The 16,005-nt window shown below is 39.0% G+C and overlaps 1 protein-coding gene across 1 annotated transcript in view; it reads left to right on the forward strand.

Moving 5' to 3' along the window:
- The window catches only part of FAM227B (family with sequence similarity 227 member B), a 212,363-nt gene that overhangs the window by 192,820 nt on the left and 3,538 nt on the right, over positions 1-16,005 (forward strand). Inside the window, exons 14-16 of the mRNA XM_059890867.1 lie at positions 11,867-11,942; positions 13,142-13,216; positions 15,611-15,680. Coding sequence (XP_059746850.1) covers positions 11,867-11,942; positions 13,142-13,216; positions 15,611-15,680 — 221 coding nt within the window. The remainder of the gene's footprint in view (positions 1-11,866; positions 11,943-13,141; positions 13,217-15,610; positions 15,681-16,005) is intronic.

Genomic DNA, 16,005 nt, shown 5'->3' on the forward strand with positions numbered 1-16,005 from the left:
AAAGATCAGTCTTATGGACTCTGTGGGAGAGGAAGATGGTGGGAAGATTTGGGAGAATGGCATTGAAACATGTATAATATCATGTATGAAACAAGTCGCAGGCCAGGTTTGATGCACGATACTGGATGCTTGGGGCTGGTGCACTGGGACGACCCAGAGGGATGGTATGGGGAGGGAGGAGGGAGGAGGGTTCAGGATGGGGAACACATGTATACCTGTGGCGGATTCATTTCGATATTTGGCAAAACTAATACAATATTGTAAAGTTTAAAAATAAAATAAAATTTTAAAAAATACATTAACAAAAAGAAAAGAAAAACTGACTTCTAGGATGCAGAGCTGAATGTGTGGTATATTTTCAAACTGGGAAGAATCTTGTGCAAAATGTATTTGGAGCTCCTAGTTTTTCCTTCTCACATTTGTCTGCATTTTTGTAGACTACCTCAACTCTTTTATATGTAAAATAATTATTATACTTTTGAGTATTTCTTAGTTTATTTTTTAGTTTCCAGTAAACTAAACTCTTAAGTCTAATAATTATTTTACATGTGAAACAAATATTATTTATTTTTTTAAAAAGAAAACTCAAAAACAAAATGTTGAGTCTCACTAAAAAGTAAAGTCTATAGGCTGTATCTGTATTTCTAACCTGAGTTTATAATGTTCATTCACATTTTGTTGCAGTTTGGGAAAAATCTGAACTCAATGCAATGTGATGATGAGTGTTTTGTCTTACTATAAACACAAGCTGCCACCACCACACATTTATACAGACCAACATGTAAAAACTATGAAGAGGCAGGTGATTAAACTACAATTAAAACTAAACCAGGATATATTCCTATCAACATTTATCCCAGCATAAAAATAAAAGCTATACAAAGAAACCATCTGTTGTGAATTATCCATGATGGGGGAGATTCAAATAGTCAATGGGGGGAGGGGGAAGAAACACTGAGACTCATAGTAGATCTCTCCATCTACACAGAATCTAGTGGGAAATTCCTTAGAGCCATGTGCAATTCCTTTTTACTTTTATTCATAAAAAGACTTCCAATAATCTTTGTCACATGTGCACATATAGATTTTTTATCACTAATATGTGACTAACAATTTGTGTGTCATTACTGAAATTTACTATGAATTGTATCTTTCAAGTCAGTTCATTTCAGGTAAATTAACATATATTAAGGACATGGTTAGTTCTAAAAGGTCTTGTAGGTCTTCATAGAACTGTTCAGCTTCTTCAGCGTTACTGGTTGGGGCATAGACTTGGATTACTGTGATATTGAATGGTTTGCCTTGGAAACGAACAGAGATCATTCTGTCGTTTTTGAGATTGCATCCAAGTACTGCATTTCAGACTCTTTTGTTGACCATGATGGCTACTCCATTTCTTCTAAGCGATTCCTGCCCGCAGTAGTAGATATAATTGTCATCTGAGTTAAATTCACCCATTCCAGTCCATTTTAGTTCGCTGATTCCTAGGATGCCGACGTTCACTCTTGCCATCTCCTGTTTGACAACTTCCAATTTGCCTTGATTCATGGCCCTAACATTCCAGGTTCCTATGCAATATTGCTCTCTACAAGACCTTTTAGAACTAACACCCAAAAAAGATGTCCTTTTCATTATAGGGGACTGGAATGCAAAAGTAGGAAGTCAAGAAACACCTGGGTTGACAGGCAAATTTGGCCGTGGAATACGGAATGAAGCAGGGTAAAGGCTAATAGAGTTTTGCCAAGAGAACGCACTGGTCATAGCAAACACCCTCTTCCAACAACACAAGAGAAGACTCTACACATGGACATCACCAGATGGTCAACACCGAAATCAGATTGATTATATTCTTTGCACCCAAAGATGGAGAAGCTCTATACAGTCAGCAAAAACAAGACTGGGATCTGACTGTGGCTCAGATCATGAACTACTTATTGCCAAATTCAGACTTAAATTGAAGAAAGTGGGGAAAATCACTAGACCATTCAGGTATGAACTAAATCAAATCCCTTATGATTATACAGTGGAAGTGAGAAATAGATTTAAGGGACTAGATCTGATAGAGTGCCTGATGAACTATGGATGGAAGTTTGTGACATTATACAGGAGACAGGGATCAAGACCATCCCCATGGAAAAGAAATGCAAAAAAGCAAAATGGCTGCCTGGGGAGGCCTTACAAATAGCTGTGAAAAGAAGAGAAGCGAAAAGCAAGGAAGAAAAGGAAAGATATAAGCATCTGAATGCAGAGTTCCAAAGAGTAGCAAGGAGAGATAAGAAAGCCTTCCTCAGTGATCAATGCAAAGAAATAGAGGAAAACAACAGAATGAGAAAGACTAGAGATCTCTTCAAGAAAATTAGAGATACCAAGGGAACATTTCATGCAAAGATGGGCTCGATAAAGGACAGAAATGGTATGGACCTAACAGAAGCAGAAGATATTAAGAAAAGGTGGCAAGAATACACAGAAGAACTGTACAAAAAAATCTTCACGACCAATATAATCACAATGGTGTGATCACTCACCTAGAGCCAGACATCCTGGAATGTGAAGTCAAGTGGGCCTTAGAAAGCATCACTACAAACAAAGCTAGTGGAGGTGATGGAATTCCAGTTGAACTATTTCAAATCCTGGAAGATGATGCTGTGAAAGTGCTGCACTCAATATGCCAGCAAATTTGGAAAACTCAGCAGTGGCCACAGGACTGGAAAAGGTCAGTCTTCATTCCAATCCCAAAGAAAGGCAGTGCCAAAGAATGCTCAAACTACCACACAATTGCACTCATCTCACATGCTAGTAAAGTAAGGCTCAAAATTCTCCAAGCCAGGCTTCTGCAATACGTAAACTGTGAACTTCCAGATGTTCTAGCTGGTTTTAGAAAAGGCAAAGGAACCAGAGATCAAATTGCCAACATCCGCTGGATCATCAAAAAAGTAAAAGAGTTCCAGAAAAGCATCTACTTCTGCTTTATTGACTATGCCAAACACTTTGACTCTGTGGATCACAATAAACTGTGGAAAATTCTTCAAGAGATGGGAATGCCAGACCACCTGACCTGCCTCTTGAGAAACCTATATGCAGGTCTGGAAGCAACAGTTAGAACTGGACATGGAACAACAGACTGGTTCCAAATAGGAAAAGGAGTATGTCAAGGCTGTATATTGTCACCCTGCTTATTTAACTTATATGCAGAGTACCTTATGAGAAACACTGGGTTGGATGAAGCACAAGCTGGAATCAAGATTGCCGGGAGAAATATCAATAACCTCAGATATGCAGATGACCACCCTTATGGCAGAAAGTGAAGAACTAAAGAGCCTCTTGATGAAAGTGAAAGAGGAGAGTGAAAAAGTTGGCTTAAAGCTCAACATCCAGAAAACGAAGATCATGGCATCTGGTCCCATCACTTCATGGCAAATAGATGGGGAAACAGTGTCAGACTTTATTTTTGGGGGCTCCAAAATCACTGCAGATGGTGACTGCAGCCATGAAATTAAAAGACGCTTACTCCTTGGAAGGAAAGTTATGACCAACCTAGACAGCATATTCAAAAGCAGAGACATTACTTTGCCAACAGAGGTCCATCTAGTCAAGGCTATGGTTTTTCCAGTGGTCATGTATGGATGTGAGTTGGGCTATAAAGAAAGCTGAGTGTCGAAGAATTGATGCTTTTGAACTGTGGTGTTGGAGAAGACTCTTGAGAGTCCCTTGGACTACAAGGAGATCCAACCAGTCCATCCTAAAGGAGATCAGTCCTGGGTGTTCATTGGTAGTACTAATGTTGAAGCTGAAACTCCAATACTTTGGCCACCTGATGGGAAGAGCTGACTCATTTGAAAAGACCCTGATGCTGAGAAAGATTGAGGGCAGGAAGAGAAGGGGACGACAGAGGATGAGACAGTTGGATGGCATCACCAACTCATTCGACATGGGTTTGGGTGGACTCTGGGAGTTGGTGATGGAAAGGGAGGTCTGGTTTGCTGTGGTCATGGAGTCACAAAGAGTTGGACATGACTGAGTGACTAAACTGAACTGAACTCCCATTTTTTATTGAATGGTTTGGTTTTTTGATATTGAGTTGTATGAGCTGTTTATATATTTTAGACATTAACCCTTTCTTGGTTTCATCATTTGCAAATATTTTCTCCCATCCAATAGGCTGTCTTTTTGTTTTGTTGATGGTTTCCTTTCCTGTGCAAAAGCTTTTAATGTGATTAGGTCCCATTTGTCAATTTCTGATTTTATTTCTTTTGCCTTGAGACCAATATAAGAAAATATTGCTACAACCTATGTCCAAGAATGTTTTGTCCATATTCTCTTCCAGTTTTATGGTGTTATGTCTTATACTTAGATCATTAAACCATTTTGTGTTTATTTTTGTATATGGTATGAAGGAGTGTTCTGTTTTGTTGATTTACATGTACAATAGCTGTCTAACTTTCCCAGCACCACTTATTGAAGAGACTATTTTCTCCATTGTATAATCGAAGTAGATTAATTGACTGTAGGTATGTGGGTTTATTTCTGGACTCTATATTCTGTTCCAGCGATTCACATATCTCTTTCTATGCCAATGCCTTGCTGTTTTCCTTATTGTAGATTTCTAGTATTGTCTAGTCTGAAAGCGTTATGTCTCCAGCTTTGTTCATTTTCCTCAGGATTGCTTTGGCAATTCTAAGTCTTTTGTAGTTCCATATAAATTTTATTTATATGTTTTATTTGTTCTAGTTTGGTGAAAAATGTCATGGGTATTATGATAGGGATTGCATTACATCTATAGATTGCTTTGGGTAGTATGGCTGTATTTACAATATTAATTCTAATCCAAGAGCATAGGATATCTTTCCATTTCTTTTAATCATCTTCAGTTGCCTTTATTAGCGTTTTATAGTTTTTAGGGGAGAAGGAAATGGCAACCCACTCCAGTATTCTTGCCTGGAGAATCCCGTGGACAGAGGAGCCTGGCGGGCTGCTGTCCATGGGGGTCCCTCAGAGTTGGACACGACTGAAGCGATGCAGCCGCAGCATAGTTTGTAGCAAATGGTTCTTTCACCTCCTTGATTAAGTCTATTCCAAGTTACTTTTTTAGACTCACTTTTAAATAAGGGTTTTTTTTTTTTTTTACTTTCTGATATTTCATTGTTAGTATAAAGAAAAGCAACATATTACTGTATATTAATCTTGTATCCTGATACCTTGGTGAACTCATGTACCAGATCTAATACATTTCATGTGGAGACTCTAGGGTTCTCTATATAGAGTATCATGTCATCTGCAAATGGTGACAGTTTTACCTCTCCCCTTCCAGTTTGGATACCTTTTATGCTTTTCCCTTGTTTGAGTGCTGTGGCTACTATTTCCAATATGATGTTGAATAAAAGTGGTGCTAGTGGGAATCCTTGTCTTGTTCCTGAATTTAGCAGGAAGGGCTTCAGTTTTTCACCGTCAAAAATGAGGTTGACTCTCAGTTTGTCATAAATGCCTTTGTCATGTTGAGATATGGTCCCTCTATACTCACTTTGGTGAGATTTTTTTCATAAATGGATATTGAATTTTGTCAGATGTTTTTTCTGTGTTTATTGAGATGATCATGTGTTTTTCTGTCTTTTCTTTTTGTAATATCATATATCATAGTGATTGATTGGAATATTTTGAATCATCCTTGCAACCCTGGGATAAATCCAACTTGATCATGATGTATGATCCTTTTTATGTATTGTTGGGTTCAGTTTGCTATTTTGTTGAGGATTTTTGCATCCATATTCATCAAAGATATTGGCCTGTAACTTTCTTTTTTTAGTAGTGTCTTTTATTTTGATATCAGGATGATTATGGTCTCACAGAATGAATGAGAGTGTTCCTTCCTCTTGGTTTTTTTGAAATGATTTGAGAGGAATAGGTATAAGTTCTTTGTATATCTGGTAGAATTCCCCAGGGAAGCCATCCAGTCCTGGATTTTGTTTGCAGGGAGCTTTTTTAATTACAGATTTTATTTTATGTCTATTGATCAGTCTACTCAAATTAAGTTTCTTCTTGACTCAGTTTTAGCAGGACATTTCTAAAAGCATGTCCATTTCTAGGTTGTCCAATTATTGGCATATAACTGTCCATAGTATTATGATTTTTTGTATTTCTGAAATATCTATTGTTATTTCTCTACTTTAATTTCTTACTTTGTTTATTCGGGTCCTCTTTCTTTTCTTCTTGGTAAACCTGGCTAGAGGTTTGTTGATTTTGTTTCTGTTTTCAGAAAACAGCTCTTGGTTTTACTGATGTTTTCTATTGTTGTTTTGATCTCTTATTTTCTCTGATACTTATTATTTCCTTCCTTCTGCTGACTTTGAATTTTGTTTGTTCTTTTTCTGACTTCTTAGGTGGTAGGTTAGGCTGTTTGAGATTTTTCTTGCTCCTTGAGGAAAGCCTGAATCACTGTGAACTTCCCTTGTAAACCTGCTTTTGCTGCATCCCATAGGTTTTATAAGGTTGTATTTTCATTGACTTTTGTCTTGAAAGTGTTTTCTGGTTTCTTCTTTGATTTCATTGTTGACCCATTGGTTTTTTGTAGCATGTTGTTTAGTCTCCATGTGTTTGTTCTTTTCCTATTTTTCTTTTTGTTGCTGATTTCTAGTTTCATACACCATTGTGATCAGAAAAGACGTTTGAGATAAGCTCTCATCCTCATTCTCAGTTGCTTCACTCATGTCCGACTCTTTGCAGCCCTATGGACCACAGCCTTCTAGGCTCCTCTATGGGATTTTCCAGGCAAGTATACTGGAGTGTGTTGCCATGCCCTCCTCCAGAGGATTTTCCTCCTCCAGGGATCAAACCCGTGTCTCCTGCATCTCCTGCATTACAGATGGATTCTCTTTACAGCTGAGCCACTAGGGAAGCCTGAGATAAGCTCTAGACTCTTAAATTTGTTGAAGTGTGTTTTATGACCTAATGTGTGGTCTGGAAAATCCCATGGACGGAGGAGCCTGGTAGGCTGCAGTCCATGGGGTCGCTAAGAGTCGGGCACGACTGAGTGACTTCACTTTCACTTTTCACTTTCATGCGTTGGAGAAGGAAACGGCAACCCACTCCAGTATTCTTGCCTGGAGAATCCCAGGGACAGAGGAGCCTAGTGGGCTGCCGTCTGTGGGGTCACACAGAGTCGGACACGACTGAAGCAACAGCAACAGCAGCAGCAGCAGCAGTAGCAGTGTGGTCTGTCCTAGAGAAGGTTCCTTGTATGCGTGGAAAGAATGTGCATTCTGGGTGCTTTGGATGTAAGGTCCTGTAGATATCAATTAAGTCTACCTAGTCTATTGTGCCATTTGGGACCACTGTTGTCTTATTGGTTTTCTGTCTAGAAAATCTGTCCACTAATGTCAGTGAGATGTTAAAGTTTCCTACTGTTATTGTATTCCTGTCAATTTCCCCTTTATGTCTGTTAGTATTTGTTTTATATATTTCAGTGCTCCTATATTGGGTGAATGTATGTTAATGACTGTAATATCCTTTTCTTGTATTTGTCCCTTTTTCATAATATAATGTCCTTTTTTGTCTTTCCTTATGGACTTTGTTTTAAAGTCTATTTTGTCCAATATGAGCATTGCTATCCCTGCTTTCTTGTCATTTCCATTTACATGAAGTATCTTTTTCTATCTTTTCACTTTCAATCTGTGTGTGTCTTTCATCTTGAAGTGAGTCTCTTGTAGGTCATTTTATGGGTTCTTGATTTTTATCCAATCTACAGCTCTGTCTTTTGGTCAGAGGATGTGGTCCCTTGACATTTAAAGTAACTATAAGTGCTTTTTATTGCCATTTTAAGCCTTGTTTTCCTGTTGATATTGTGGTTCTTTTTTGTGTCTTCTTTCTGATTTTCCTTTTGTGCTTTGATGGCTTTTTTGTATGCTTGACTTCCTTTCTTTTTGGTATTTGTGAACCTATTATATGTTTTTGATTAGTGATTACCCTGGTTTTCAAGTATGTTTACCCCTAACTATATATCTACTTGCTTTAAATTGATAGTCACACAAGCTCAAACACATTCTAAACAATCTACATTTTTATAGTTCCCTCCTTCACTTTCTGTGATTTTGATGTCCTATTTTACATATCATTCTTTTGCTGATGATTGCAGTTATAATCACTTTTACAAAAAATAAATTATTTTTTTAATCTGTGTACTAGCTTATCTAAGTGATCTTCAACTTTTTAATATATTTGCCTTTCCTATTGTGACTTTCCCTTTCTTATAGATTGTTTCTTTTCTGTTTAGAGAAGACCTGTCAATATTTCTTCGAGTAAGTTTAGTACTGTTGAGTTCTTTTAACTTTTGCTTGTCGAGAAATTCTATCTCTCCTTCTATTCTACATGATGATCTTGCTGAATAAAGTATTCTGGGTTACAAATTTTTTTCCTTTCAGAACTTTGAGTGTATCATGCCACTCCCATCTGGCCTACAAAGTTTCTGAAGAGAAATCAGCTGATAGCCTTATGCGGCATGGGGGTCACATATAACTTTTTTTTCCTCTTGCATTTAGAATCTTCTCTTTTGCTTTTTAATTATGATATGTTCTGGTGTGTGTCTGTTTGGGTTCATCTTGTTTGGGACTCTCTGTGTTCCCTGTACTTAAACACCTGTTTCTTTCTTTAGATTTGGAAAGTTTTCATCAATAATTTCTTCAAATTTGCTTTTAATCCCCTTTTCTCTTCTTCTTCTGGAACTCTTCTCCTTTATGCAAAGGTTGACATGCTTTATATTAACCTACAGATTTCATATGTTGCTTTCATTTTTTTTCATTTGTCTTTCTGTCTGAGCTTCTGATTTGGTGATTTCCATTATCTTCCAGATATCTTCTTCTATGTTATTTAGTTGCTATTCATTGCTTCTAGATTGGTTTTTAATCTCAGCAACTGAGTTGTCTAACTTTGATTTGATAGTTTCTATTTCTATACTACAGTGATCTGCATTTTTATCAATAATCTTTTAATTCCTTTAGCACCTTTATTACTTCCTTTAGGGTCTGGTAGACCGGTGAGGTCTCTTTCCTGTTTTGTTCTTTCAGGGGATTTCTCTTTTAATTTGGAGTAGTTTCTCTGCTTTTTCATTTTACTTGACTTTATGAATTTAGGAGAAATAGTTAGCTTTAAAGGGCTTTTTATTTGGAAGCACCCCTGTGTAGACTATGAATCTAATATTTTTGGTGCAGAGGCTGGTTTCAGTGTAGGTGCTAGCAACATCTTTTCTGAGAGTATGTTGGCTATTATCCCGCTGATAGGGAAGTAATCAGTGATGTGATGTCCAGAGCCTATTCTGGATTTTGCATGGGGCCTCCTTCTTGCTCTGTGGCTTTCTCAGCCCTGTCAGGGTGGTGTCTGTTCCTCAGTTGTTGGAGTAGAAGCTCTGAGGGTCAAGTTCAGTCAGACTCCTTTGCCTTTGGCCTGCTTCAAACGAGACAACCATGAAGCAAGTGAGGCCAATATGGTCACAGCGAATCTCTACATTACCCATGCAGGTGTCTGCAGTTTTGCCTAGAAGCAGCCCAAAGTCACATCTTTTTCTCTGTCGTGTTCATCCCAGACCTAGTACTAGGCTTTAGTGTGGAGTGGGCGGTACTTGAGCATTGCGGCTGCAGGAACTGAAGTAGTTGTGCTGCTGCCTGAGACCCGGGTTGTCTCTGTGCCAAATGTGGCTCCAAGTTGGTGTGTGAGGTGGGTGGATCCAGTAAACTCCCTCTGGGAAACCAACCGCTGCATACTCCTACCCACGGCTCACTGGGTAGGAGACTCAGCACCCACTGAGCATTTCTGTGGTATAACGTTTTGCATGCACCAACAAAGTCCGCCACAACTGCACCTGGCCCTGCCAGCGAGCAGTGACAGAGGACTCTGAAGTCTGGCCCAAAATGCACCCCAGACTATCCAGGCTATCTCCACTAAGCCAGATCAAGTCCTCTCCCAGAGTCTGTCTGCCAGAGAGTCAGTGCTTAGTCACTGCACATGTTTGTAGCCCTGCCCAGTGCCCACTTCAGATTGGGAAATGTGGCAAGCCGGCTACCAGTCTCTCTGTGCCCTGACTGTAAGCAAGTCAGCACACAGGCGCTCCTCACAAGTAGAGTCTGGGCTTCTCCAGCCCCTCTGTCCCAGCTTATCCTCCCAGCAAACAAGGGGGCTCCCCAGGGTTTGCCCCGCGTGGACCTTTTCTCCTTTACAGATCCCTCCCACGGAAGCCAGCCCTGTCCTGATTCCTTTTTTCCCATCCTACTTGGTTATGCAGAGACTCTTCTTGCAGCTTTGGTTGTATAGATCTTCTGCCAGTTTCCAGTTGATTTTCTGTGAAAAACGTTCCACATGGAAATGTATTTTTGATGTGTTTGTGGAGGATGGTGAGCTTCACGTCCTCCTACTCCACCATCTTCAGATTCCTCCTCTAGGCTTATATCTTTACAACTATACTCTAGACCCTAGATATGATTAAGGAATTAAAATAAACTTGGCATGTATAATAAACAGGAGTGAACTTCTCTTTCAAATCTATTTCAGAGAATTTCTATCCTATTCAGGATAACATAGTCATCTAGACCCTCCCAAACTCTGTGCTTGGTAGGATGAAGTGTGGTCTGCTATCCACACTGCTTCCCAGCAATTCCGTGATGCTGCTAACAGGTTCTGTGACTGGCAGAGAGAAATTTATCACTCTAGCATTGCTGAAAAAGTAGTCTGGAGTATGCAGAAACCAAGTGCTCTTTTCCTTAATTCTAAGACCTTACTATTCAATCACTAATTATTCAATCATAATTGATTTAAGTTATTTCCTGAGTAGTTTAGAGCATCATAGGGAAGACATTAATTTTATACAAGTTTATTGTAAGAATCTTCCTTGTGAAGCCATTCGTGTTTTTCATTCTGGTTATCTCAATTGAGATACACTACTCAGGAAATTACCTGTCTCAGGAACCATATCCATCAGACTTTTCCTAACATTCTTATACCAGATAATTAAGATTTAAGTGAGCATCAAAAACATCCTTGAAGGGAACTTAAATATGTTTTAAACGAGCAAATTGTATTCAGAGAAAGATGGAGGTGATACTGAAGGGTGGTTCAGGTAGAAGAGTGGGACCATGGAAATACAAACTCATTCCCTGTGTCTTAATTACAGCAGGGGTTTAAGAGCTCCTACTTTATCAACGAACCTAAGGTATTAACACAAGATGAGGGCTGCCCTCCTTTCAAGTCACTTTCTGATTGCCACTTCAGAGGAGAAGCAAGTGTCTGCTTTGCCAGACACAAACATGGGTTAAGACCAAGGTTAGGGACACAGACACTGCTATAACAGGAACAGACAATATAAGAGCCCCAGATTCGTTAGCAGAACATTTTTATCTTCTGCTTATTACCTTTCTCCATGCGGTTAGCAGAGGCAGCCAACATATGCTGCCAGTCACTTTCAGAGTCTCTCAAAAGCCAAGAGATTTTGAGGTTTCAGTCTATATGGAAATGAAGAAATGTCCAGAGTTACAAAAATGTTAGTACAGTTTTAATATTTACATTTAACAAATCACTGCCTTTAAATCACACCAAAAAAAAAAAAAAACATGAACATAGTAATTATGGGATTTATGAAACTGTAAGTCCTTTGCACTATGGATGGTGTAGTTGAGATTGTGGATATAAATTTGCCATGGTCTGATGGATATTGACTTCTTTTTGTCCTTTCAGTGCAACCCCAGACATAATATTCACGTTTATACTTGAGATCTTTCATGCCTGGGAAGCCCAGGCAAGATGGCTCCCTGAGTCCTCCTTTGAAGGATATGTTTACCTCTGCCAAATTTTCCTAGTTGAAAATCTTTCCTTAACCATAGGCCTATCACACCACCTGCACCAACTTATCGTGATATTCTAAAGGAAGCAAAAAGACAATTTGCAAAGAACCGAAAGGAATTTAGAATGTAAGTTTACTTCACACTAATGATAAATATAAAATCATAGACACTTTTAAAACTGGAAGTGACCATAGAAATTATCTACAACTAAGCTCCTTATTTTACTGACAAGAAGAATCACCTCTGAGCATCTTATAATAGACTCGGAGATTCCTTTCAGGTAAGTGTCAATGTTATGTTTTAACCATGGAGACCAGGCATGTATCAGGGATTGAAAGAAGGAAGGAAGCTTTCCCATGGTCTGGGTGGGGGGATGTACTCCAACGTGGAGAAACCAGAGGAGAGTTCCAGAGAACAGAGATTGAGTATTATTCATTTACAAAGATAAGCCCTGGAGAACAGACAGGTTGTTTGCAGTAGAAGTTTTTGGAGTAGGGGTGGTGTGGAGGAAAGGCAGGGGGTCTTTTCTGGAATGTTTTCTTGGGGAAACACTCTAAGTTTTTTGTGCTTAACTAAAAATTATTACTCTTACCCAGTTATAGTATTCTTATGTGCCAGAAAGCATGAAATGGCTTAATGAGGATGTCCATCAGTTTTTATGAGAACTGGCAGGGTCCAGTTCTTCTGCCTGTGATATCAAGGTCACTGCCTAGCTGTCTTATTGCCCTTAAAGGGGAGAAAGGATGGGTATCCTACCCTTTCGGTACCAGATGCTGTTCAGGAAACACATCAAAGAGAGGGAAACCCAAGAATAGTCAGCCAAGTCCTATTCCATCCAGCAGGCAGGACAGAAGTCTGAGCTGGTACTTCCCCTGGAGCCCCATTCCCCTCCCACTGACACACATGACACACACAGACACACGTACAGAACCCTCCAGTTCAGTTCACTCGCTCGGTTGTGTCCGACTTTGTGACCCCATGAACTGCAGCATGCCAGGCCTCCCTGTCCATCACCAACTCCCAGGTTCCTATTACAGTGGGAAGAATAGGGACGGGTACCTTGTAAGACAGTTTGTGTGGAAGCAGCAAGGTGGAGTCCAGACCATGCTTAGGTGACATGGATGATGCCTTTGGTGCATGTTTATAAGGGGAGATATGATGGGGAACTCCTCGTACCAAAAGTCATGCATTGGGAGAGGATGCTGAAAAGTTTTGTAAGGAACTTTTACTGATATGTGGAAGGCAGCAAATTGTTGATTTATTCTTTCTCAATGAGAATTGCCTGCATTATTTTAAAAACTTAACTCCAAACTTTGATTTTATAGAGAAAACCACGTAATTAATGAAGAAATAAAACTCCTAAGACAGCGACAGGAAAAAGTTGACAAGGAGTTTCATAGGTTTGTTTCTTATTCAACTTGTAGTGCTTAAAAAATATTTTAATTGAATAACTGTGTTATGTAAACCACAGTGGGTTTAATATGTAAAAATTCACTAACTGGAATATCTGCTGAAGTTTTCTACTCAATAGTTCATCTGGATTAGCACTATTTTATCCATATAATCACTTACTCTGCTAATTTAATTAATTGCTAAATATTATCATCATCTCCTTTTATTCCACCAGGCATAGGACTTAAGCTGAGGGCCTTTTAAAGATCCATAACCATGCCTTGCCCTACAGAAGATGTGAACTATAGAAAAACAACCAATTTACTTGGTCTCAGGCTAGTTCTTTGCCCCCTTTCTGCCCCTGCTGCTTCCCCTATACATACAAACATTGTACCCCCTGAAACAAAGAAAGTTGGGCACATGTGTTTATTTCATAAATGAGGGTATAAAAAAGAAAACTATAAGGCATTGGGACTAACCCACTTCTTCTTCCAGTATATCCACATAAGCAAGGATAAATGTCCAATGAGTACAGCACTTCAAATAAACCACAATTTTCTTCCAGTCATACTGCCATACTTCTGCCTGCTATTTTGCAACTTGTAAACCAGGTCTCCCAGTCACATGAGAAAATTCAGCTCATTATTTTAAAACCTTAGTTCACTTTGCACCAAAAATTTTATCATCCAGCTTTCACCTTTACAACACACAAATTATAAGATCTTATTTCCAGGTTCCCAAAAATGAGATCTATAGAGGATAGGATTTCTCACCACTCAGGATATGCAGAAGAATGTAGAGCAATTTTCAGAGCAACTCACAAGAAGCACTCAAATATGTGTTATGCAATGGCACACTGCTGGAGAATGTGAAGGGGGAAATACTCAGATGGATATCTTACTCCAGTGAGCCTGTTAAATTTACAGGCAGAGTGTTCAAGTTTCCATCTGTAGTCTTCAAAAAAAGATACTCATGGAAAGGAAAGACAAAGATGGGAGATTAGGTAGTGGTGATGGTTGCAAAACTTTGCAAATATACTAAAACCCACTGAATTGTATACTTTAAAAGGATGGATTTTAGGGTATGAGATATATCAACAAAGCTGTTATTTAAAAATAAGAAGAGAGGGACTGTAAGTTAAAAGTGGGTTGACAATGGATTGATTTTTAACAAAGCAAGATGAACAAGTCTCAGAATGACTTGCAGTCAAAAAGACTCTAAGAGAGTATTACTGAAAAAAGGGCACCAGGGATATTTTGGAGTGTATTTAAGTAGTGCTATGAAGGAGAGACCCAAAACAACCATAAGAGCCAGAAGAAGAAAAGCAGGAAAGGAGAGCCCAAGAGGGTAATAAATGAGGAGAAAACCCAGGCTGAGAAGATAAAATTGGCAGAGATAAAGTAGAGAATGAGTGAGGGAGCATTTGTCAGTCAGAGAACACTAATGCAAGAGACCTCTAAGAAGTAGCCTTACTGCATGCTCTCAGGGAACCCTAGACTAAATGCTGAAGAAACGTAGAGCAGGCCTTATGAGGGGTTGGCTAATCCAAGCTTCATGCTTAAGCAAAGTGTGTTTGGAATTTTTAGAAAATTTTACTTCCTACAGATTTCACAGTATAATTTTTAAATGTTTCACTTGAAAATTGCCACTGAAATTAATATCCTTCTTCCCTTTTCATTTTTATTTCTCTTACCTATGTTTTTCTTCCTAATGTCTATCCCTGGTCCCAAGTTCCTATCCTTACTTGCTTGGCCTGCCTCTGCTCCTGTCTTCATCCATAATCTCTGGAAAGGTTCCTGCTGCCTCTTCAATTCAGTTATTTAACTCTTTCATAAATATTTCTTGAATGGAGTAGTTGGTGGCCGAGATCATGATAGATTCCTGGATCCCCACCCTCAGTGAGCTTACGGTTTAGTAAGCACTCTCACCCTCCATCCTTTTACATCTTTCTCTCCCCTGCCAAGATCCTTCCCAGACCAGTTCCTCTTACTCTTCCCTCCCCAGTGGCTCATCCTGCAATCCCCACTGGAGCACAGTGAGTGGAGTCAGTGAAGGGAATACTGTACAGACCCTCTCACTGAAGAGGGTGTTTCACTGCTGGGATGCAGTGTCACACGGTGATTACAATGGAGGGCTCTAGTCTCACTGCTTGGGTACAAATCCTCTATTACTTGCTAGCTGAAGGACTGTGGACAGGTCACTTAACCTATCTAAGCCTCTTTCCTCATCTATAATACAGGATAATAGTAGAACTTACTTCCTAGGATTATTGTCAGAGTAATTGAATTATATATGCAAAGTGGTAGATGCTAGCATATTAAACCCTGTAGATGCTGGCTCTTAGTTGGTGTCAGTATTAAAACAATTAGTTTGCTCACCAGTTGTCTTGTTTTCACGATTAGACTCCAAGCAAAGGCTACCAAGAAACCCTATGAAGTTAAGAGTGATTTTGAGAATTTCCTCCATCAACTGGTAAGTTGTTTGTTTGTTTTTTCTGAAAATAATTGAGAATTCTCTCTTTAGCTTCTCTTATGAAGACTGGAATATACTTAATAAGCAATATATCATTTTCATGTCCAGGTTACAGTAGCAGGATAGAATACATTCTTGTTATTTAATCATCCACATGTACATTTAGTATAATCTCTGTCTCATGATTTGTGACAAGCTCATGCTCACTCATCCCCATCTTCGCTTCTGACCAGAAGCATTTTATACAACTGAAAACCTCCAAATGCAGTCAGAAATTTTATTTCCCAGTAATAATTCAACAAAAATATATTGGATTCCTATGTTA

The sequence above is a fragment of the Bos taurus genome, chromosome 10 (assembly GCF_002263795.3).
Source record: "Bos taurus isolate L1 Dominette 01449 registration number 42190680 breed Hereford chromosome 10, ARS-UCD2.0, whole genome shotgun sequence".
In the NCBI taxonomy this organism is placed as follows: domain Eukaryota; kingdom Metazoa; phylum Chordata; class Mammalia; order Artiodactyla; family Bovidae; genus Bos; species Bos taurus.